This window comes from Coturnix japonica, chromosome 1 (assembly GCF_001577835.2).
Source record: "Coturnix japonica isolate 7356 chromosome 1, Coturnix japonica 2.1, whole genome shotgun sequence".
In the NCBI taxonomy this organism is placed as follows: Eukaryota; Metazoa; Chordata; class Aves; order Galliformes; family Phasianidae; genus Coturnix; species Coturnix japonica.
The window spans coordinates 141,711,752-141,732,814 of NC_029516.1; the positions used below are offsets into that span (position 1 = coordinate 141,711,752).

Genomic DNA, 21,063 nt, shown 5'->3' on the forward strand with positions numbered 1-21,063 from the left:
ACAATTTGCCCTTGGTGAAATCATGATGGCTATCTCAGATCACCTCTTCATCTTGCTTGTCTCTTAACATAGTTTCCAGGTTGATTTGTTCCGTGATGTTCAAAGGCACTGATGTGAAACTGGTCTGTATTTCCCTTGGTCTTCCCTCAGTCTTCCTTTCTACCCTTCTTAAAATTAGGAATAATGTTCTGCTTTTTCCTGTCTGATATCCAGTTTTGACTCTAACATCTGCTAGAGACACTGAAAATCGTTTGTAGCCCCCATGTCACACCTACCAACTGCATAGAAATCTCTTGAATAGCTTCAGGTGTCTCTAGCATTAGGTTTAAGTGGATAGATCAATAGTAGATAGATCAATTTTTGAATGTCTGCTGGAGTATAGCTTGTTTATTGTATATGATCATGTGGCTTGGAAAAAAAAGTAAATAAATCTTTCTTTCTTGATAGGATTTTAAAAACAATTGATTTTAAAACAACTGATTTTAAAACAAAAGAAAGATCTTTGCACTGTACCATTCTTTGTATTTACAAATTCTGATAACTTCTTTGTCCTTCATACATTAAAATTTTATAATTTACATAATTTTAAATAGCATACATATCATCTAAGAATTAGATTAGTGTTAGAACACTGTAGTTAACATGTTGAGGCTTGGGAATGATGTGGAAAACATAGAAAACATTAGGTACTAAGGGTGGGATTAATCTTACTTAGCTTTAGCTATCTATCCGTTTAATCTAAAATAACGTTCCCATTTGCCTTCATAGCCACGGGCCTGTATACCAAAGTAGTCCCATGAATAAGGATTCAAGGTGATTCATCTAACCTACTGCAGTTTCTTGTCTCAGAATGGTTAAATGGTTAAAATTAACCATTTAACAAGAAAAGCCATTTCACAGAGAAATATCTTCTATTTTTTCATAATCTTGCTGGCAACTATTTTGAGGAAGCAAAATTTTCCTGACTCTGACATCAACAGACATACAGGAATTTTTCAATTTACACTTTTTTTATTTTGTTGAGAATGTTTGACTTTGTTCAATGAGCAATGTAATTCATGAAAACAGGTGTCAGAAAGCTTCTTTCTAACTGTCATTTTACCTTTTTCTCTTAGCAATCTTTCTGCAAGACTGATTAGGCTGAGCTGAACTGCTAGATGTAATAAGTTTATGATGCTGTTTTTATTTTTCAGAGTACTTGGAGCAAAGCATGTCTTTGTTGCTTAAGAATGTGCAGATCTAGATTCAAGTTGTAATTAACTAGCTGAAAATCCATTCATGTAAAATTCATGTGAAGCTGACATTCTCTAATGAACCTGCATTCAATATGAGGATGTATGAGAGAAGTGTAGCCAGGTGATATAATTTATAGTTGTCATAGTTTATACTGGTGGCAGCAGATTTGTCATCACCCCATGATATTCTTGAGCTCAAGACATGAACTTTAAAAGAAGTTTAAAGGTTTTGTTTTATTTTCAGTTTCCAATTCTGTAATAACATAACTTAAACATTTGTAATGTGCTGCCTGACACAGTCAAATACAAGGTAAGACAACAAAAAACATTTTGGCACAGCAGAAATAAACACAATATTTGTATCCTCATCTTTATCATTTGTATTAAATAACTTCTTCCCTGCTGTTTATCTTGCTCCACAGCTGCTTCTCTGAACAGCTTTTCTTGTATTTCCACACTTCCCAGTAGGTGTTTTTGCTTTACTAAATGTTCTACATTTCAAAGTTCATTTTATTTTATTTTATTTTATTTCTATTATTGAAATTAAGTAAATATTACGCCAGTTCATACAAGCAGTAGAAAAGGCTAAGCAAAATTTTAAAGACAGAGGAACTGAAGAGTAATGCTGTTTACCTGATCAGTCTGCTAAATTAGTGGTAGTGAAAATTAATTCAGTCTTCAGAGAAGGAAAACAAATAAATATCCAGATAGATATTGTATCAGACACTGAAAGTCAAATAAAAGACCTAGCAATTATGCTTATGTTACCAAACTGAAAGGTAAACACAATCAGTAGATAAAGGAATTGTATCTTAGATTATTCCCTTTACAAACTTCAGTGCTGCAAAGTATTTTACTTATCTTCCAGTATTATTTTTTTGTTAGTATGTAAGTCTCTCTAAAAGTAATACCTCCTATTTATTCCCATGGGCACCACAAGGAGTACAATGACACTATTCAGTAGAGCAAATTCTCAGCTACATAACAATATTTTTCAACATAGCCACTACCATTAGCTGTGCATTTCTGACAGTGATGAACAAGACCTCATCCTTTCATAGTATGACAGTTGTGTATCACCATCCAGAACATGGCTTGCCTTTCACATCTCAGTCATCACTGCTGAAATGCATCACCCACTGCCTCCCTGTGTTCATACCCACTGTTTGTCTCCATAAATCTTCAGCAAGCATCAATGAATGGGTGCCATTTCCGTCCTCGTGGAGGAATTCAGTGACACACCTTTGTTTCATATGCATTTCCATGTCAGATGCCATTTTGTCAGACTACCCCTCTGCTGCCATCTGACAAACAAAATCAAAATGTAAGGAAACATTAGCAAGATGGCTCAACCTCTACTGCCATACCACCAACATCCATCTCTGATGTTGCGGGCCAGCATGGTGAAATAGCATGTGTCGCTTTCAGAGACCAATGGAAGTTCAGTATTCAATACAGTGGAACCAAGAACTCCGCACAGCAAAGGATTACTGTGACATGTGTGATGAATGAGAAAAACATTTCTGAATGGGTGTTACAAAATATTTTCTGCAAAGCTTTAAACAAATTTTCAAAATTCATCACAATATGAGCATCACAATATGAGGAGAAATTAAGTTATAATTGCTAAGATAGGATACTGTCTGCAAAGGTGAAGTGTCTTGTCTTCAAACCTTTTAAATTTATGTTTCTGGAATGGTGAATTGAAGATTTTTTCTGAGCATTCTGTGTGCAAATATCCTTCTGTAAAATGATAGATGACACATCAGAAAGATCATTGGTTTTTGAATTCCTTTCACAAGATCAAGATATCTGTGTAATATGACGAAAAGAGACATTTTAGAGAACTAATTCTGTTCATCTTGACCACAAGTGTAGGACTGTGGGAATTCCTTTAAAAAGTTTTTATTCAAATCAAGGTAAAGGGTGTTCAATTGAAAAGAACAGTATCACTTCATATTATTTGGATTACTGGTATATATATGAGTTTTGGAGGGAATGAAGTTTCCTTTAACTCGTTACTTACATTACAATCAGTAAATTAATTGTATCTTTTTTGTTTGCTGCTTGTTTTGCAAAAAATATGCTTTAACGCAATAGATTTTTGTAGATTTGAGAAGTTGGTAAATGCATTTATTTCTGAATCATTAAAAACACATTTTGTGAATTTGTATTTATTTACTTATGTGAAATAACTCTTTTTGGTCTTTCACAAACAAAGCTACAAAGATTCAACATTTTCCCAGGCATAATTGTCTAACTACAGAGAATTTAGCCTTCAAAATATACATACATTTGTATAAAACAGGGAAATATGAGACCTTGAAGTATATTCGTTTTATTCTTATTTATTGCATTTAAATATCTGAGTGGGACAGAAATATATATATATATATATATATATATATATATATATATATATATCAAAATATGATTTATTGATTATTTCTTCATTTCTTCACATAGGCCAGATGACTTTGTATACATCACAAGAATTCCACCTGTTTGAGTCCAATAACTTATTTACTTAAACATATATCCCTTAAAGGCATCCAGCTTGTTTTAAAGACCACTACAGTACATTCCACATTCATCTTTCTAAACTTTTAATATTAATGGCTGTAATTTCTGCACCTATAAATATATATTTTTTCCATCTCTCTCTTTTTTTTTTTTTTTTGTTCTATTGAGTTAGAAATAATCTCTTTTCAATAGTCAGCCCAGTACTTCGTGTTATTACAGAAACATTGAATACTTTATATTTGTTCTTTGTTAAGGGACTAAAAAGTCATAATTGATTTGCATTCTAAGCTTGCTTTTTTGTTGTATCAGAATATGATGATTGGTCTTTTTATTTTTTTTTTTCTTGTATCTTCATTTAAGTCTAATACCAATTTTCCTACATTCTATTATATGCTTCTTGCAGATATTTTATAGTTGGGAAACAGCAAATAAGAAACAAATCTGTAGGTTCTGCCCTGTTAGAAAAAAATATAATTACTTAGATCAAGAATACTTGACGGCTTTTGAAACAGGAACAAACAAATTAAAAACAAACAACCAAACACTGCTTGTGGGATCTGCAATCTTTATTTTTCCACTGCTGAAAATATGTAAACTCTGCTGAAGTAATACTACTGTGCCAGGGAATTTTGTAGTGTTTGTCCTTCCTTCACAGTCATAGATATAGATGAGCTTTTACAGACTTTCAATTATAAAATTCCATGTATACATTCATATATTTTCTCCCTCTCAAGCACAAATCTATAAACTATATAATATTTCTAGTCTATACATTTACTTCATATAGTGAGTTCCAATAGAATGCAAGATCTGATTCCTTTTAGGCAGAAGAAATGTTTAGATTTGCAGTAACTCTGCATTCATTTTGTTTATCCTGTTGCACATTGATAGCAGAGGGCTCAAAAACGCAGATTAAGTTAATAACCCAACATCACTGTTTAAAAGAATGTCCTTGTGTACTGAAATGACCTTGAATTTCTTCTTTATATAAGCTTTCTGCCAAAGTCAAACACTTAATAAAATATTAAGATGACTGTGGCTCTGCCGAGCCTTTTCTAGTGCTTGGCAACCCTGCCCACAGCAGGGGGAAGTCGAAATTAGATGATCTTTGAGGTCCTTTTCAACTCAGACCATTCTATGATTCTATTATTTCTGTCTGTAACTTGTTCACTGTCATGCTACCATTGCATTCCATATTCTTAAAGTGAACATGAGATTTTTTAGTTTTGTGGCTTTCTTGAACTGATAATCTGGCAGTGAGCCAACAAGGAGGAGTCCATTTCATATAGAATGCATATGCCCAGAAAAAAAGCATATAACATATATTTAAAATATTGCTAGTTTTACAGTTTTTAAGAAGCACAGCTGTGTGCATTTCTTTTGTTGTGTTCTCAAGGTATGGAACAAAAAAGTAATTGTTCATAGAAACTTCCAGTTTTCCTTATTAGCTTCTGGATTCCAGGTCCTTCCTTGAACTGAAAATGACTCACTATCAGACAGAAGATATTTCATCATGAGTTAATTCAAATGTCTCTATTTTTTTCATCTTTAAAGCATAAAGTGTCATGCAGATTATAAACTTCTTCATTTAAAGTAATGTGAAAATACATATCTGTGCAAGTGCATATCTAAGATTTATTTATTTATTTATCTTAATTACTAATAGGTAGAAAACTATTTTTGGGAGTAAAATACTTTCTGCATTACAAAATGCCATAATGGTATCTTATTACAAACTTGAAATCCTTACAGCTCTTTGGTTCTAGGCATGTGGGAAGATTCACAATTTACCTTAATATTAATTCGACATAATTTTAGTTGTGACATAATAAACCACCTAGCCAACAAAACAAACAAACAAAAAAGGCAAATTAAAACATAAATTTTTGGACTGTAAATACTTAGATATTTTAATATATATATAAAAGGACAGTAGAAAAGTAGAACCACTCACTGCTACTTAAGAAAATTTCTTTTATTTGGCCTAATTTAGTTTGACATCCAGGTAAGTTGGTGTCAAACTGTGAAAGTCAAGTTTTTTAAAAAAATACGTAACCTGACATGTGGACAGTAGGTTAGCTGTAGCTGAAGGGTGTTGCTTGTCCATTACCATTTTACAGCTTGCATTATAAATATGCAGTGTTGTCTTACCAAATTTATTTCTCATTCTTCTGTCACAATGAATGTTGAGAGATGAACAGAATTCTGCAATTGCAACTAACTTTAAAAATGTATTGCAGATTATTTATTTTTTATTTTTTTTATTGTTTGCTTTTTTAATCTTGGACCTGTAAAAAGTAAAGATAATTAAAACTTATAGAAGAGTGTCACATAATAAATGAGTGGATAGGCTTCAAGAAAGAAAGAATAGGTAATGGCTATCCAGAAAGATGAACAACTAGAGTGGGGGGAATTTACTAGTGAAAGTCTGCAAGTAATGGTGTTGAAGTTATACTTAGTATTATAGTTAAAGGACTGGATAGACAAAACTGTTAGTTTGATGTCTTATAAGATAGTGTGGGTTAGGGTTTTGTTTGTGATAGAAGATTTTGAACACAGAAAATGGAAATTTCTTTAAAATTGGAGCCAAGTCACTATAAAGCCAAGTCACTATAAAGAGTTAAATATTATGTTCTCAGGGCTTGTTGAAATTCAGATTCACCAGAAACTCTAAGCAGCACCTCTTTAGCTGGAAACAGAACAAATGCTGGCAACAGTAATTATAAAAAGTTGCCTGTAAATCAAAAGAAAAAATATGCAGCAGCTCATAAGAAAAACAAGACTACGGAATAGGCTTTAAAAGAGGAAAAAAAACAAACAAAAAGAATTCACTGTCCCACTTCAACTACCTCCTGAATTGAACTTCTCACTAGTTATTCATCTTTCTGGATAGTTGCTACCTATTCTTTCTTTCCTTTCTGCCCTACAGGGCAGTGAACTAATATGGTTTGTAAAACTGCATGTATCTGCATATACCTTGTATATCTGTGATTTAAGTGCTTTGCTGTTCATATCCATTTAGACTCTGAACTGTTGTTTTGCCATTTAAACTGTGACAAATGTTTTATTAGAATTAAAAAATAGTCTGAATATTTATTTTTTTTTTTGTTTCTCACTTTCCACCAGTGCATGACTCTTTGTTTTCTGTTTGTTCATAGCCTTTATGGTTGTAGTTGTGGTTTTTAGCCTGAGTGACATAAAAACATGACCTTAGAATACTAAAAACTGGTAAATATGTATGTACATTCAAAGATTTTATATAAATGCAATTGAAATAACATTCCCATAAAATATTCAAAGGATACTGTTTGAAGTTTACTATTTCCAAGCAATACTTTCTAATATTAGGACATGTAAAAATAGTTTTATATTTCAATATAGTCTTTAAACATTGATTATCATTATATTTGAATTCATAACTATATAATTTTTTGTTTAACTTGTGTCTTTAATTCTGTCACTCATACGATTAGGCTTCATTCTTCTCCTAATTGAAATCAGTCTGCAGGATACTTAGGGCAAGGAGCTGAGCTGTTATTTCTTTACATGTTTACACTGTATTTCTTACTATGGCAAAATATATCTGTAATTTGCTTTGTCTTGTTGAAATATGCTTTAAATGTCTACAAAACAGTTTATCACACTGCAGTGTGTCTGTGTCTGGATTTTGAGTCCTGACTTGCTATTTCTCCAAATACACTACATGGACTTTTCAATATGCAATTAACATACACAGAGAGATAGTAAAAAGACAGAAAAGACATATGTGTTTAAAAATGTCAGTTTTTTAGACTTCCGTTTTAAAAATACTTATAACAAAGCAATTTTAAACTGTTGGTATACAAGAACACAGTAGTGAGAACTGAAATTCCCCAAATCTGTTTTGAAATCTCTCAGGGGATAATAAAGGATGGAAAGGGAATTGAAAAATAACAACTAGAGCAACAGAGGTGTTCTGTCATTATCCAGTAATACAAGTTAGTGGGGTTGTCATATAGGAAAAGATATGAAACTGTTTTAATACACATACTGATAATTTCATAATCTAGAATAGGTGATATATGTATCACAGCTTTAATCCAATAAAAATACGTTCTGTTTTCTTTGGCTATTATTACTATTTTTCATCTTGATTCTGTACTGGTAAAGAAGAGATTCTTACAAAATTTGCAAGAATGTACTTCAGCATTCCTTGAAGGAAGAAGTGGAGCATGTTGCTGATCAGCTGAACAGAAAATAGGGTTTGGTCAAAGAGAAAATCCCTCTGGGAGAGAAAATCTAAAAGGGTGAGCAGATTGTTGGTAGCTGAAAGTGGAGAGCTTGGTAGGATGATAAATAGGTATATTTAATCTGGAAAGTTAAAAGCAGAAAAGAAGGGGAATTTAATTTTAAAAGCTTTTAAGTGCGCAAAGAATGAGTGAGATATGGGACATATGATTACTGGTTTTGTTAGTTTCAATATGAAAAATGACCCAAAATATGAAGGCTCAGGACTGAATAAATAGATAAATAAATAAATTCAGACAGAAAAAAATCCCAGCTGAAATACAGTAGATGATTTTCGATTTTATTGGGCTCCAAGGCTAGGGGACAGTTTTTTACACATCACTTCCCCAAAGCCTTGCTCCCAGACAGTGCAAAGCCTTAAGTTATGTTTTAAGCATGCAATTTCTGGTTATGTGGTGTTCTTCTGTAAGGCAAGTAAATTGTGCTATTACTGGATCCTTGCACTGTCAGTTTATAGACCATAGATGTTTCCATATTACAGCTAAGACTAAAATTTTCTGTTATCCACCATTTTTATTAGATGTGCTGTACCTTGGCAATAACATTTGCATTAGAATTAGAGGAAACTGTATGTTTCGAGTGAGATGAATATTTACTCCTAAGCATCTTCCTTTAAAAAAAATATCTTAGAGGTTCTGTAATCTTTACATTTGCTGTGTGGAGGTCTATATGTGCTTGCAACAGAGGAACACACAATTTCCCATTCTAATAATCTTTTGCTACTCAAGCAGATCAGGTTGAATAGAGCTGAGTAGTCTCAGATTATTATTTTTAAACCACCCTCTCTAACTCTCTATACAGAAAATAATTTATGTAGTGACTACTAACTTTAAAACTGGCATAGACAAATGAGAAGGGGATCATATGGAAAACAAGTAAGTAAATTTCATTAATCTTTAACTAATATTTCTTGTGAGCAAAAAACTGAGAGCAGAAGTGTAAGAAACACTAATTCCAGAAGATGGCACTCTTCTACTATATATTTTAAGCATAAATTTAGTCAGTATTCATTACTACATATGTACTTTCCTATTTGTCTAAACCATTTAATTATTTATCTGTACCCAAAGGTAGGGTAAAATGTACAATATATTCATCTTCATGCAGCTTTCACTCCAAGAAACATTATTTATTTTGCCATCTAGAAGCCCCACTAATTAAAATGAATTGTCTATAAATAAAAATTATATATTGTGAAACCTAGAGTAAGCAGCAAAACAAAACCCACAATTATGTTTAAACAGCATAGTCACATAAATTCACTAAAATTTGGCTTCTCTGTTGTAGAAATTGTAGATAAGATAAACATTTTGGAGATAATTATAAAGTTCATGGTACGTGTACATAACGTGTAATAATACTTTTTATTTATTTATGATGATTATTTTATCTTGGTAATACAAGTCTCCTTTAAAAGGAAAAAAAAAAAAAAAAAAAAGTTCTATCAGTATTTGTGTATCTGATTATAAAAAGATCTATTGAGGTTTGAAAGGTCCAGTTCATCTGTTCTACAAAATTCCCCAAACTGCATGATTTTTTTCCAAATGTAGACAAAAATAATAGCTATTAAAATTGTATAGCAGGCGGTGCATTTGAACATTCACAAAGAAGCAGCAGAGAGGCAAGATGGTTATAACTATACCATAAATGACAGTTGAGGATGTAATTAATTAAATTCTGTCTTGACTAATACGGCCTCTCATTTTGCATGTATGACAAAAAATATTTGTTTTCAGCAGTATTTTTTTCTGCTGTATTTTCCAATGTGATGTCTATTTTCAGTATTAAAAGAATTATGTAACTCCATTATTTTTCATCTGAAAGACCTACATAGTCTCTTTTCCAAAATTACTGACAAATTTTGTCAGATGTCTAGTCTAAACTTAATTTACTTTCCGTTATGTCTAAGATTCTGTAATTTTATAATCAAGGTCCTTAAAAAACATTCTTTCATAGCGACTGATGAACATTTTCAGAACACTTTCTTTAGAAAGTAGCAAATATATTTTACTCTTTTGTCAAGTGGTTGTATACAACAGAAAAGGGAATAAAGATCTTAGTGCCATATGTGACAAGAACATTAGATACATTAACTAATACAATGCCAGATTTTTCCAGCTATTTTTTACTGAAATGGAATAGAAAATAGCTTTGAGCACATATTTGACTAGAAAATTAATATATTGCTACAATTAAATTAATATATTTTTGCAAAAAATTATTTTACAAAAAATCTGAGACAAAGTGTATCTATGTGAATTAACACGGAAACCAACAAGATGAAGCATCTATTCCTACTGCATACTTTATATGTGAAATGGTTCACAAAACAAAGTTACAAGACAGACAGTTAATACTATATGAATGCTGTTAAATATTTTTTTCAATTTTGGGCATTATGATCTATTTAACTGTACATGTGATTTTTTGTGGAGTGTACATAATTACCTGTGCAGGATTCCTCACTGCTTTTCTTATGTGATTGCTGTTGAGCTCACGTTCTTAAGGACACTTAACTTTCTTCACTAAAAAATTGCAAATTTGGAATAAGCATGAAATGTGGCTCTCATCATTATTTCTGAGACCATTTGAGTGTATAACTGTAATTGATCAGGCTCCTTACTTCATTATTTCCAAAAAAAATGTAGGAAATTGAAGCTTGAAATATTAAACAATATGTCAGTACTGAATTCTGTAAATTATGCTGTTGGTGGAAGTAATATGGTCCAATGAATACTTCAGGTCTTGGGAAATGTCTAGACTTTTCTTTTTCAGATAGATCTAGATATATTTGCCATGCAATGTTCTGTATGGCAATGAACAATGAAAGCAGCCTGACAGAAGAGATGAATGCAAGCTGATTCAGGTTTGAAAAGTATGTAACCATGTCATTTTTGTTGCATCAGTACAAATGTAATTATGAATGCTGTTACAGCCTCACAGATAATTGCACAGGAAAGCATACTATTTTACATGACTCACTAATGTAGACAACACTTATTCTGCAATGTGTGCATATTTCTGCTTGTTCAGTAAAAACAGTTTTATGATGCTGTATAATTCATGTCAGAACACTGAACCTCTTTTAAATCTCCCTGTGCAAAAATCATCATTGCACAAAAATCAAGGTTAAAACTTATCATTGCCTAACACAAAAAGGAAGAAGTATCTGCTATCCAAAGACGAGGAATCTTAGCTTCTCTTTTACTGGTTTAAATTTTATTTATCAGCATAATTTTATCCTGTTTGTTCTTCATTTTCTTTTATACTATACTAATGTAAAATTTGAAATATGCCAAATATTTCCAAATTTCCATATTAGTAAAAGCAAATAATTTTGCTATGCATTTAAACATCTTTTTTTTTTTTTTTTTTTTAACCTAGGATATATATTTTTTTAATTCAGTGATTCCCATTACTTCACAAACTTCAGATTTCTGAATAAAATGCATATTTTCCTATGAATTTCTATGTATTCTATTATATATATGTAGGTAGATATAGATATATATTCTCTCTATATATTATATTGTGTTATATATATTAATATATATAGAATATATTAAGAATATATAACATATCTTAATATAAATACCATATCTCTCTATATACATATTATATATATAGTATATTATAATATATAATATCAATAACATGTTATTAATATATATGTAGAACATACATATATATTATTAATATATGTTATATATATATGTATAATATATTGTGTATCTATCTATAGAAATATAAATATTCTATATATTTGATATACTGTAATATGCATTCTATTCATATTAAAATATGAATTTCTGTGCATTTTAAAGCACACAAACATTTTATTTAAGTTGAAAAAAAACCAAAAAACTAATTTGAAAAAGACTCATTCTTTAAATGAGATGTTACTAGATTTAAAATATTGGGAATTTTCCCTAATATTAAAATTGATGTTGCATGTTGCCCTTCAGAGTAAAATAGATTTGCTTGAATCATTTTAAGCACTTCTAGCATCAAGTTACTCTCCTTTTTCTGATGGATGACTGCAAGCTCTGGGGTTGCTGTTTTCTTTCCAATTGTCTCATGATCTTCAGTAATAATATGCAGGGTAGAGGAACTCCAGAAATGTCTTAATAACTTTTTTGTTGTTGTTGTTCACAGTTTGTTGTTTGTTAAAGTTGCAATATTATCTTATGAGTTCTGATCCAAAAGTAAAGACTCTGATTTAATTATGTTGGCCCAAAACATTAGAGTTTCATTTTGACAGCATGGCAGTAGAGGCCTTCCTAACAGTATTCTATTTCCCAACAATATTTTGTTTCTGTGTGAGCAATCACAGCAGACAGGCAGTCTTTGAATTCCTTTATCCTAAAAAAAATAATAAAATGACACCCATTGGCATTCATTGATGATGATTTGTGGAGACAAAACAGTGAATGTGAACTGATACAGAGGTTAAGGAGTGCAGCATGCAGGCTCTTGTTCATTGCTGCTGAACATGGATAGCTAATGACTGTGTTGAGAAATAGTGTTTTGTAGCTGACAATTTGCTCAATTAAATAGTGTTACTACATTCTGTGTATCAGTTGCAGTTTCCAAGGAAATAAATCGGAGGCACTAATTTCAGAGAGATCTACACATACTTAGAAAATTACTATTTAAGTCTTTCTTTGAGAATGTCATCGATACATGTTCAGATTATGTTAAACAGAATATTATATACTATATATTTTGGGCACCTATCTTTATTTATCCTCTTAGACTTAGGAAGCAGATATATTTTCTAAACTACCTGTGCTTTAAATGAAAGAAATGGTCATGATCCTTCTCTTCCATCATTGCTTTTGCTGCCTATCTCTACGAAAGGCATTCTACTTTAAAACCAACATGAGTCACAGTTACCTAAGTAACATGGGTGCTAGGATGCTAAAGAAGTATATAGAAATAGAATATAAAAACAACATTACTTTCGACAAACATTAACCACATCTCAGTTGATCATGCACACTATTGTGAAGTAGCTTCCTTTGTGTACATCAGGCCTTGTACCGGGAAATATCCTGAAATCCAAAGCTTCTGTCAGACAGCAGGAATTTGTATGAAACATAAATTTCAATTTAATTTAAAACCAACCAATCAACTATCTAAAGAAACAAACAACTCTCTCTCCCCCCCCCCCCCAAAAAAAACAACTAACCTAACAAGTAACACATTTACTCATTGCATTAAGTTAACTTTCCTCATAAAGGCCAAATACCATCTTTTGTTTAATGATGTTATTGCAGACCAATTGCTATATCTACAATCAAAAGAGTATTTATTTAACCCTAATCAATTCTTTCAATCTTTTTTTGCAAACCAACATTTTCCATCACATCTTGTAATTCAAGTGCCCTCCTGTTCTTCACTTGGTGGAATATCTAAATTCCGGAAGAATTTTATTTGAAGTAGTTCTAAATTCTTCATATTCAGAAACAGAAAACATTTGGAATAAATCAGGCTTCAGATCATATCAATTCTTGTAGCAGTGTATGGTTGTACTTTTTTTTTTTTAATTATTTTAATTTTTTTTCCTGAAAAAACAGACATTTTATTGAAGGGGATGGGGCCATGGAGAGAAGAGAGCTTATGAACTTTTCAGATAACAAATGCGTAAGATTTTTTCCCTATCTACTGCACATGGGAAAGATCTGTAAACCATCACCTTTGCTAGTCCAGTACTTCTATGCACAATGGGCCAAGTCTCCATATATCTAATGTTAGCAGAAACTAGAGGTTTTTGGCTTACTTACTAATCCCATTAAAATACCTCCGGTAGGAAATCAGTTTTATTAATAAGAAAAGTACACTGAATATCATAAAACATTTGCAATATACAGTTTGTACAGTAATACACCATTGTGGATCTACAAAGGTTGGAGCTTCTTTCTTTTTGTATTTTTTTCGTATTACACAGTTGGCTCTTTATCATCTCTCAACCTCTTTAAATAAATATTTAACAAACCATTTCACTTCCAATAATGGAAATAACAGTGATAATCAGCCAGGCTGCAAAAATGCTACAACAAAGCCCCTTTCACCCGCCAGTCTTGAGACAGCAAATCCTGCAGTTCTTCTTCATCTTCGCTACCAATATCCTCATCCTCTTTCTCTTGTGTTGCTCTTAATCTCATGGCTTCCTTACACTTCTCCTTTATCAGATCCTGGCGGTTGCGCAGAAGCTCAACACAACGGTAAAATTCAATCTGCTCATCAATTTCACCAATCTGACGATCCAATCGTCCCTCCTCGTCTTCTTCTGCCACTATTGCTTCTGAAATTGTGTTGACTTGTCGCATTGCCTTTTGAAATTCATCCCATTCCTTGTCCATCTGATCCTTTTCGCACTTTTGCATCCACTTCAGGGTCATCAAAGAACCCCTCTGGCAAAGCCTCAGCAGTGTTCTCTTTCTGTTCTACTATCTTCTCTTGCGTCTCTGGTTTCTGTATGGATCCTGAATGCGAAACTACAGGAGCAGCTGTAGTTTTGCTGTCAAAGAAGTCTGCAGGCAGAGAATTAGGTATTACTTCTCGAGTTGGAGGTGGAATTTCAGTTTTGTGCATAACAGAAGATTTGTTCGGCTGATCTTGTTCCTCTTCTTCTTCTTCATCTTCATCATCATAATATCCTGACAATAAACTGGGACCAGGAGCTTTCGATAACTGCTTGTTAGTATTTTTGTGCTCTGCTTCATCAAAAAAATCTGCTGGTAGCCCAGATGTAGATGTATGTGTCTTGTCATCTGTACCTTTTGATTTCTTTAACTGTGTACTTTCTCCATCGGCAGTTTTTCTCTTGACAGGATGAGCCGATGTGCTAGCAGCTGAACCACTCGCTGCCTGCTTTGCACCCTTTAATTCCGCAACTCTCTCGCAGTGCTGCTTTCCCAGGACGTGAGTCTGCCACAGCAGCTCGCTCTTCACGGGCGTGCTGCACAACGTGCAGCTCAGGTGACCCAGGCTGTTGTACTTAGAAAAAGGCAATTCGATCCACTTCTTGTCCACGTTCTGCTGCTTCTTCTCCCGCATGAGATGCCACAGCTCCTCCTGCCACACCTGCTTCCGCCCCACGCCCACCCCGGTCGCCGCCATCTTGTCCCAGCAAGCGAAGCGTTTGAAGCATTTAACTGAAAGTGATGTTGTACAACATTTTGGAGCACCCCATTTTAATTATACATATTAAGTTTCCATTTCTAAATAGAAAATCAAGAACTGTCCAGTGTCAATACTGCACCTAATTTTAGTTCATTTAACTGTGAAATAAACTTATCTATGTTCCACTTTCATGCAGGTAGATTACTTTTTTCTGGATAAAAACCTGAACAAGAGTCTGTCTGTCTTGCTAGAACATAATTCAGAAAGGTCAAGTGTGATTTGTGATTTGTGTGATTTGGCCCAAAGGTTTTATTTTGTTTTACAGGATTACAGGTTGTCTTTGGAAATGCTAACATTTAATGAAATATCCTACTGATTAGAACAGTCATCAATGAAAAGAGAAGTAGATTTTATTTCCTCTTCTATACTCACATCTGAATCCCTCCTCCTTCCCAAGGAGAACATCCAAAATACCACCTTGTAAGATATTCAAAGCGAAGATATCTGACAGCCTTCTTCATCATGGTATGTGACTATGCAGAAATCAATTTGGGAAGTTGTGAGCTTAAATGTCTGTCCATTATTGCACGTCTCTCTTCACTCCACTTGCTGGTTCATCTCACTGGTGCATCTTACTGGTATCTAGATTGGGAACTATTTTGAGCAGAAACTTGCTTTCTGATTACTCGTCTTTACTGTGCCCAGCACAATAGAGCTCTGATCTTTGATTGAGGTACACATAAAAGAAAAATCAGAACTAAGTAATGGTCCTGTGAAATAAGCCTTCTGGACTGACATTCTCTAAAATTACATGACTCTCCTGAAATCAGAAGGTATAATCATATTTAATGCCCTAAACTTAAGTAGGAATGCCAAGATTTTTCCTTAACTTGAAGGAAAAAAAAACAGCGTTCATGAAAATGTAATTGGTCTCAGTCTGGTGACAGCTGTGTTCAAGAATTTTGAACTGGTTTCCCTACCAAGCAACAGAACCAATGTCTTACAATATTGTCTTTAATGTTTTGAATTAAAGAAATGAATTGAACAATATGTTTTTTTGCATATAACCTTTGTTCTGCATTCTGTCACAAGTAATTGTTTATCAGTTCATCAGCTTTAACTGTAATTGTTTAGTAAAACATACAAATATTAAAATAAAATTAGAAGAAAACATATGCTTTCAGTAGCTAACCTTGAAGTTCTGTCTGATCAGTTTCAATCAAAAAAATAATGCTTATATGGTTACTCTGATGATACACACTGAAAATACAATGTAAACATTTATGCAATAATTAACAGGATCTCTATCAAACACTGAAAGATAACCAGTTTACACATGAACAGTTTGAACACAAGTGAAACAGCTGGTCAAAATTCACATAGAGATAGATGAAACTAAAGATTAAGCAACGAATGTCTGAAAAAGAACTGAATCAGTTTATGGGATACATTGCCATGGTGAGATCTCCATTTCATTCAAATCAGGCAAGGATTCTGATAACTGAGATATTGCGGCTTTCCTTTTTCTTCATATATACATTCTTCAGTTGTATTAAACATAATTATGGCAAATATATTTTTATATTTTTTAGGACGAGGGGGAATGGTTTTAAGACAGGAGAGGTTTAGGTTAGATATTTGGTGGAAGTGTTTCACTCATAGGGGGGTGATGCACTGGAACAGGTTTCCCAAGGAGGTTGTGGATGTCCCATCCCTGGAGTAATTTAAAGCAGAGTTGGATGATGTGGCTCTGGGCAGCCTGGTCTAGTGGCTGGTGACACTGAACATAGGAGGGGAGTTGAATCTTGATGATCTTTGAGGTCCTTTTCAACCCAGGCCATTCTATGATTCTTTTGTATATATCTCTGTTTTGGCTCTTAAACAACCATCTTATCAGTTTAGATTGTGAGTGTACTTCAAGAACAATTAAGTGCTCAAGTAAAGTCAGCTGAGGTATTACAGCTAACAACTATATGAATGAATGACAATCTGTGTCAAACATTCTCTGCCACATTGCTTCCTTGATCCTTTTTTTTTTTTTTTTTTTTTTCCATAGATGTCAGTGCAATTCTATGAAAGACCAAACTACCATCTCAAGTCTTCGGTTAATCAGTCCGAGAATATATCAAGGATCTGTATACATTACCAAGACAAACAGAGATGATAGCAGTGTTAGACTTCAAATTATTATGTCAAAACAAGTGTTTAAAAGTTAGTTCCCTGCTAATAGAAAGGAAAGTTTAAGATGTTTACAGCTATGATTTGCATATGTTTTATTCCTAAAATAGAATAGTAAGGGAACTGGTAAGTGAATCAATCTGTTTGAAAAATCTCAAGGAAATAAATTCTAAATCAAAACTAAAATAATGTTTCTAATTTGCTTCCCATAAAAAAGAGAAAATAATCTTTTAGAAAGTTGTTCTAGATGTTAGTGGCAGTATAACTACAGATATACCAAGAGTAACCTGTTAACTTACCAAGAATGGAAAGAGTACTGACCAACTAAGATAGCTGCACTGTCAGGGATGGAGGAATAATAATAAATGGGACTTGGAAAAGAAGTTAGCTGTAATAACCAAAAAGTACTTCAGACACGTAAACACATTAAAAAACAAAAACAAAAACAACAACAACAACAAAAAACCCTGAGATCACTATTCAGGTAATATTGAGATCAAAGATGATCTATGTGTATCACAGAATTAGGTACTTGTTCTCCAATTTCAGGGTCAAGGACATAAGAGAAAATGTATGAATGTAGATACAAATCATTGGACCAGAGACTGACAATCTCATTGTGTTCAAATCATAAGGCCATAATGTTGGTTGAACTAGTACAAGGAAGGAATTTTGATACATGTGCTAAAAATAGCAATGATTCTATAGTAACAAATACAGTGTTCTTTTGTTCTCTTACACATTTGGTAAGTTTTTCCATCTGGATGTCTGCACAATCCCACTTTTTGGTAAGATCATTTATTCAAAAGTTTTCTGAAAACAGTAGTAAATTTGTAGTGCTCAGAGCCTTTCTTTTAATCAAGTTTTGAACATCTCAACAGAAATTCTATTGTCTCTCTGGGAAATCTGTTCCAGTGCTTAACCACTCTTAATTGTGTGTGTGTGTGTGTGTGTTTTTTTCCCCTTATACTGAATTGCAGTTTCCTCTAGATCAACTTGTATTTATTGCTTCTTCTCCCATTGCTGTGCATATCGAACTTCATCTTTTCATTCATCTGAAGACTGATATTTGGTTCTTCTAGGTCCTTAGCCATCTTTTTCCCTTCCCTTCCCTTCCCTTCCCTTCCCTTCCCTTCCCTTCCCTTCCCTTCCCTTCCCTTCCCTTCCCTTCCCTTCCCTTAGTCCCCTGTCTCATTCACTAGCAGCTATAGGACCCAAACAGCCCTCCTTTGATTTTGCTGCAATTTGTCAATATCTCTATAGCACTGAGGTCCTAAAGAAGAACCATTATTCTCAGCACAGTTTCACAGGTGCTTAGTAGAGAGGAATAATCACTTTCTATGAACTGATTATATTTTTATTAATGCAACACAGTCTGTGATTAGTTTTCATTATTGGATGTACTGCTGATTCACTGAGGACCTCTAAAACACTTTTTACAAAATTGATCCCTACCTATTCAGTCTTCAACCTGTCTAATGGCAGAGGGGTTGAAGGGAATTCATAGGGGACTTTACATTTGTATTTACTGAACTCTGTAAGATTCCAGTGAACTCATGCCTATAGTGTACTGAAACACCTTTAAACAGCTACCGTCTCCTTCAATAACCCTTCAATGATCATTCAAGTTTGAAAGTTATCCACAAACTCAATTAAAGTGTATTCCATTACAATGCACAGATTACTGAAGATATTAGTCCCAGCAGAATGTTACTCATAAATAGCTACTGTTAGAATTCACATTGTTGAGCATTACATTTTAAGTCTTGCAGTTCAACTAGTTCTTCACTTGTCATGCAGTGGATCCATCCAGTCCTTATCTCCACAATTTAGCTACAAGGCTGATGCAGTGTAAAAGATTATTTTTTGCACCATTGTCTCAAAGCTTGCTGAGGAACACTGATGGACACATCCTGGGCAAAGGCTGAGAAGTCCTGTCTGAAGGACACAGATGGACAAGTCCAGGCAAGTCCTGGTCAAAGATGGCAAAATCTTTTGTCTGATGATTCACAGTTCAGGGGCAAGGACGCAGAGATAAGCCACAGTTTAATGGTCAGGAAGCAGACTTTTGTGTGGGCTTATCTCAAGGGAGACAGCCATCTCAGAGAGTACTAAGCATGACTTTTACCCAGGCGCCAAGGAATGCCACACTGACAGAAGAAGGATAAAAAGGGGACCAACAACCATGAGGATAGGTGTCTGACATCAGATTCCTCACAACAGGATGCCTGTGTGCTGAAAAAGAAGAGGTGTCTGACAACAGATGCTTCACTATGTGTTACCTGTCTGCTGATGGACTCTCCTGGGCCTGCTACCTGAGACCTGCCTCTTCCTCCTGGACTTACCCTGTCACTGTATCTTCTTGCTGCCTAAGACTGGCCATGCTGCTGCTGCTCTCCCCTGTGCTTTTGCCTCAGACCATCAGAACAGTGTGCAATGGGATGCTGCTGTATCTTGGTGGTGACTATCTCTGCTTTACTTAATTCTTGCTTCTTTCCTATCTTTTCTACTGCCTGATTTTCTTCCCCGTCACCTTAATTCATAATAGTCACTGGCCTCCCCTTCCCCATCTTCCTGATTAAGATTTCTATTAAAAACATTTGAATCATTGTTTCTTAATCTCATGTCTGGTATACATATATTAAAGAACCTCCTCTCCCTCCTATAAATTGGAGTGAGACATGCAGGAAACTAAGACAAAAAGTTTCCTAAAATTTAGACAAACAGCATCCATAATTGTCCTCTTTTCTACAACTAATCATCTCTCTTTAAATGGCAATCAGGTTATTTGGGCATGACTAGAACTAGGTGAATACCCACAATGACTGCTCCTAATCACACCTTCTTGTTCATTAGACGTGGAAATAATTTCTTTGATCACTTCCTTCATTTTCTTCCTAAGGACTGAGGTGTGACTGATTGCATATTCATTCACCTGGACACTTTCCTACAATTTTTAGCAATGCGTATCACAGATTCACAGACTCCTAGGAGTTGAAAGGGAGCTCCAATCCCTTGCTAAAGCAGATTCCCTAGACTAGACTGCAAAGGCAAGTGTCCTGGCAGATAATGTGTAAACATTTTCTTTTCCCAATCAGCAGAACTTGAAGTTAAAAGACTTCATCCAGTTCCCATAACATTCCAAAGATTATACAGAGTGGTTACATGAAAGAATCAGCAGTAAAATCTTTAGCACCTTTAGGTACATTCTGTTTAGTTTCATGGACATTTCTGTTTGCAGTTCATTTAGGCAGTCCCCAACTCACACTGAGAATGAAAAATACCCCTAGTGCATAGCTAGTCTAATAGCAGCAACTACCCCTTTGAACAGTTCCCCACACTTTTAACACACACACACACACACATATATATATATACCTTTTTTTTTTTTTTTTTTTTTTTTCTTTTTCACAGTGTCATACGAATAGCCAGCCCCCACATGGGCAGTGAAGCACTAGAAGCTGAAATGTCCCTGGCATCTTGCAACGCCACTCAGTAACAAACAGAACTTTGATGTTCAATTAACACAGTTTTTCTGCTGAAGCCAAAACATAGCATAACAACAGACACTTGGAAGAAAATATTAACAGTGTCCCAACAGAAACCAGAACAGAGCTCTATCCGGCCACTCAGCCAACCTGTCCTCAAGGCTTGCCAGCTTCATTTTCTGCACATGAAGACTTACAATTTTAGTGCACTGAGGTGCTTTCAC

General features: G+C 34.0%; 1 protein-coding gene across 1 annotated transcript; it reads right to left on the minus strand.

The window, feature by feature from the left end:
- Positions 1-13,845: 13,845 nt before the first annotated feature.
- On the minus strand, positions 13,846-15,179 carry LOC107308076 (zinc finger protein 830-like). Its single transcript, XM_015851664.1, is given in 2 exon segments — positions 13,846-14,420; positions 14,422-15,179. Coding segments are annotated over 2 exon segments (1,071 nt in total). The 5' UTR covers positions 15,171-15,179; the 3' UTR covers positions 13,846-14,098.
- Between the last annotated feature and the right edge of the window lie 5,884 nt (positions 15,180-21,063).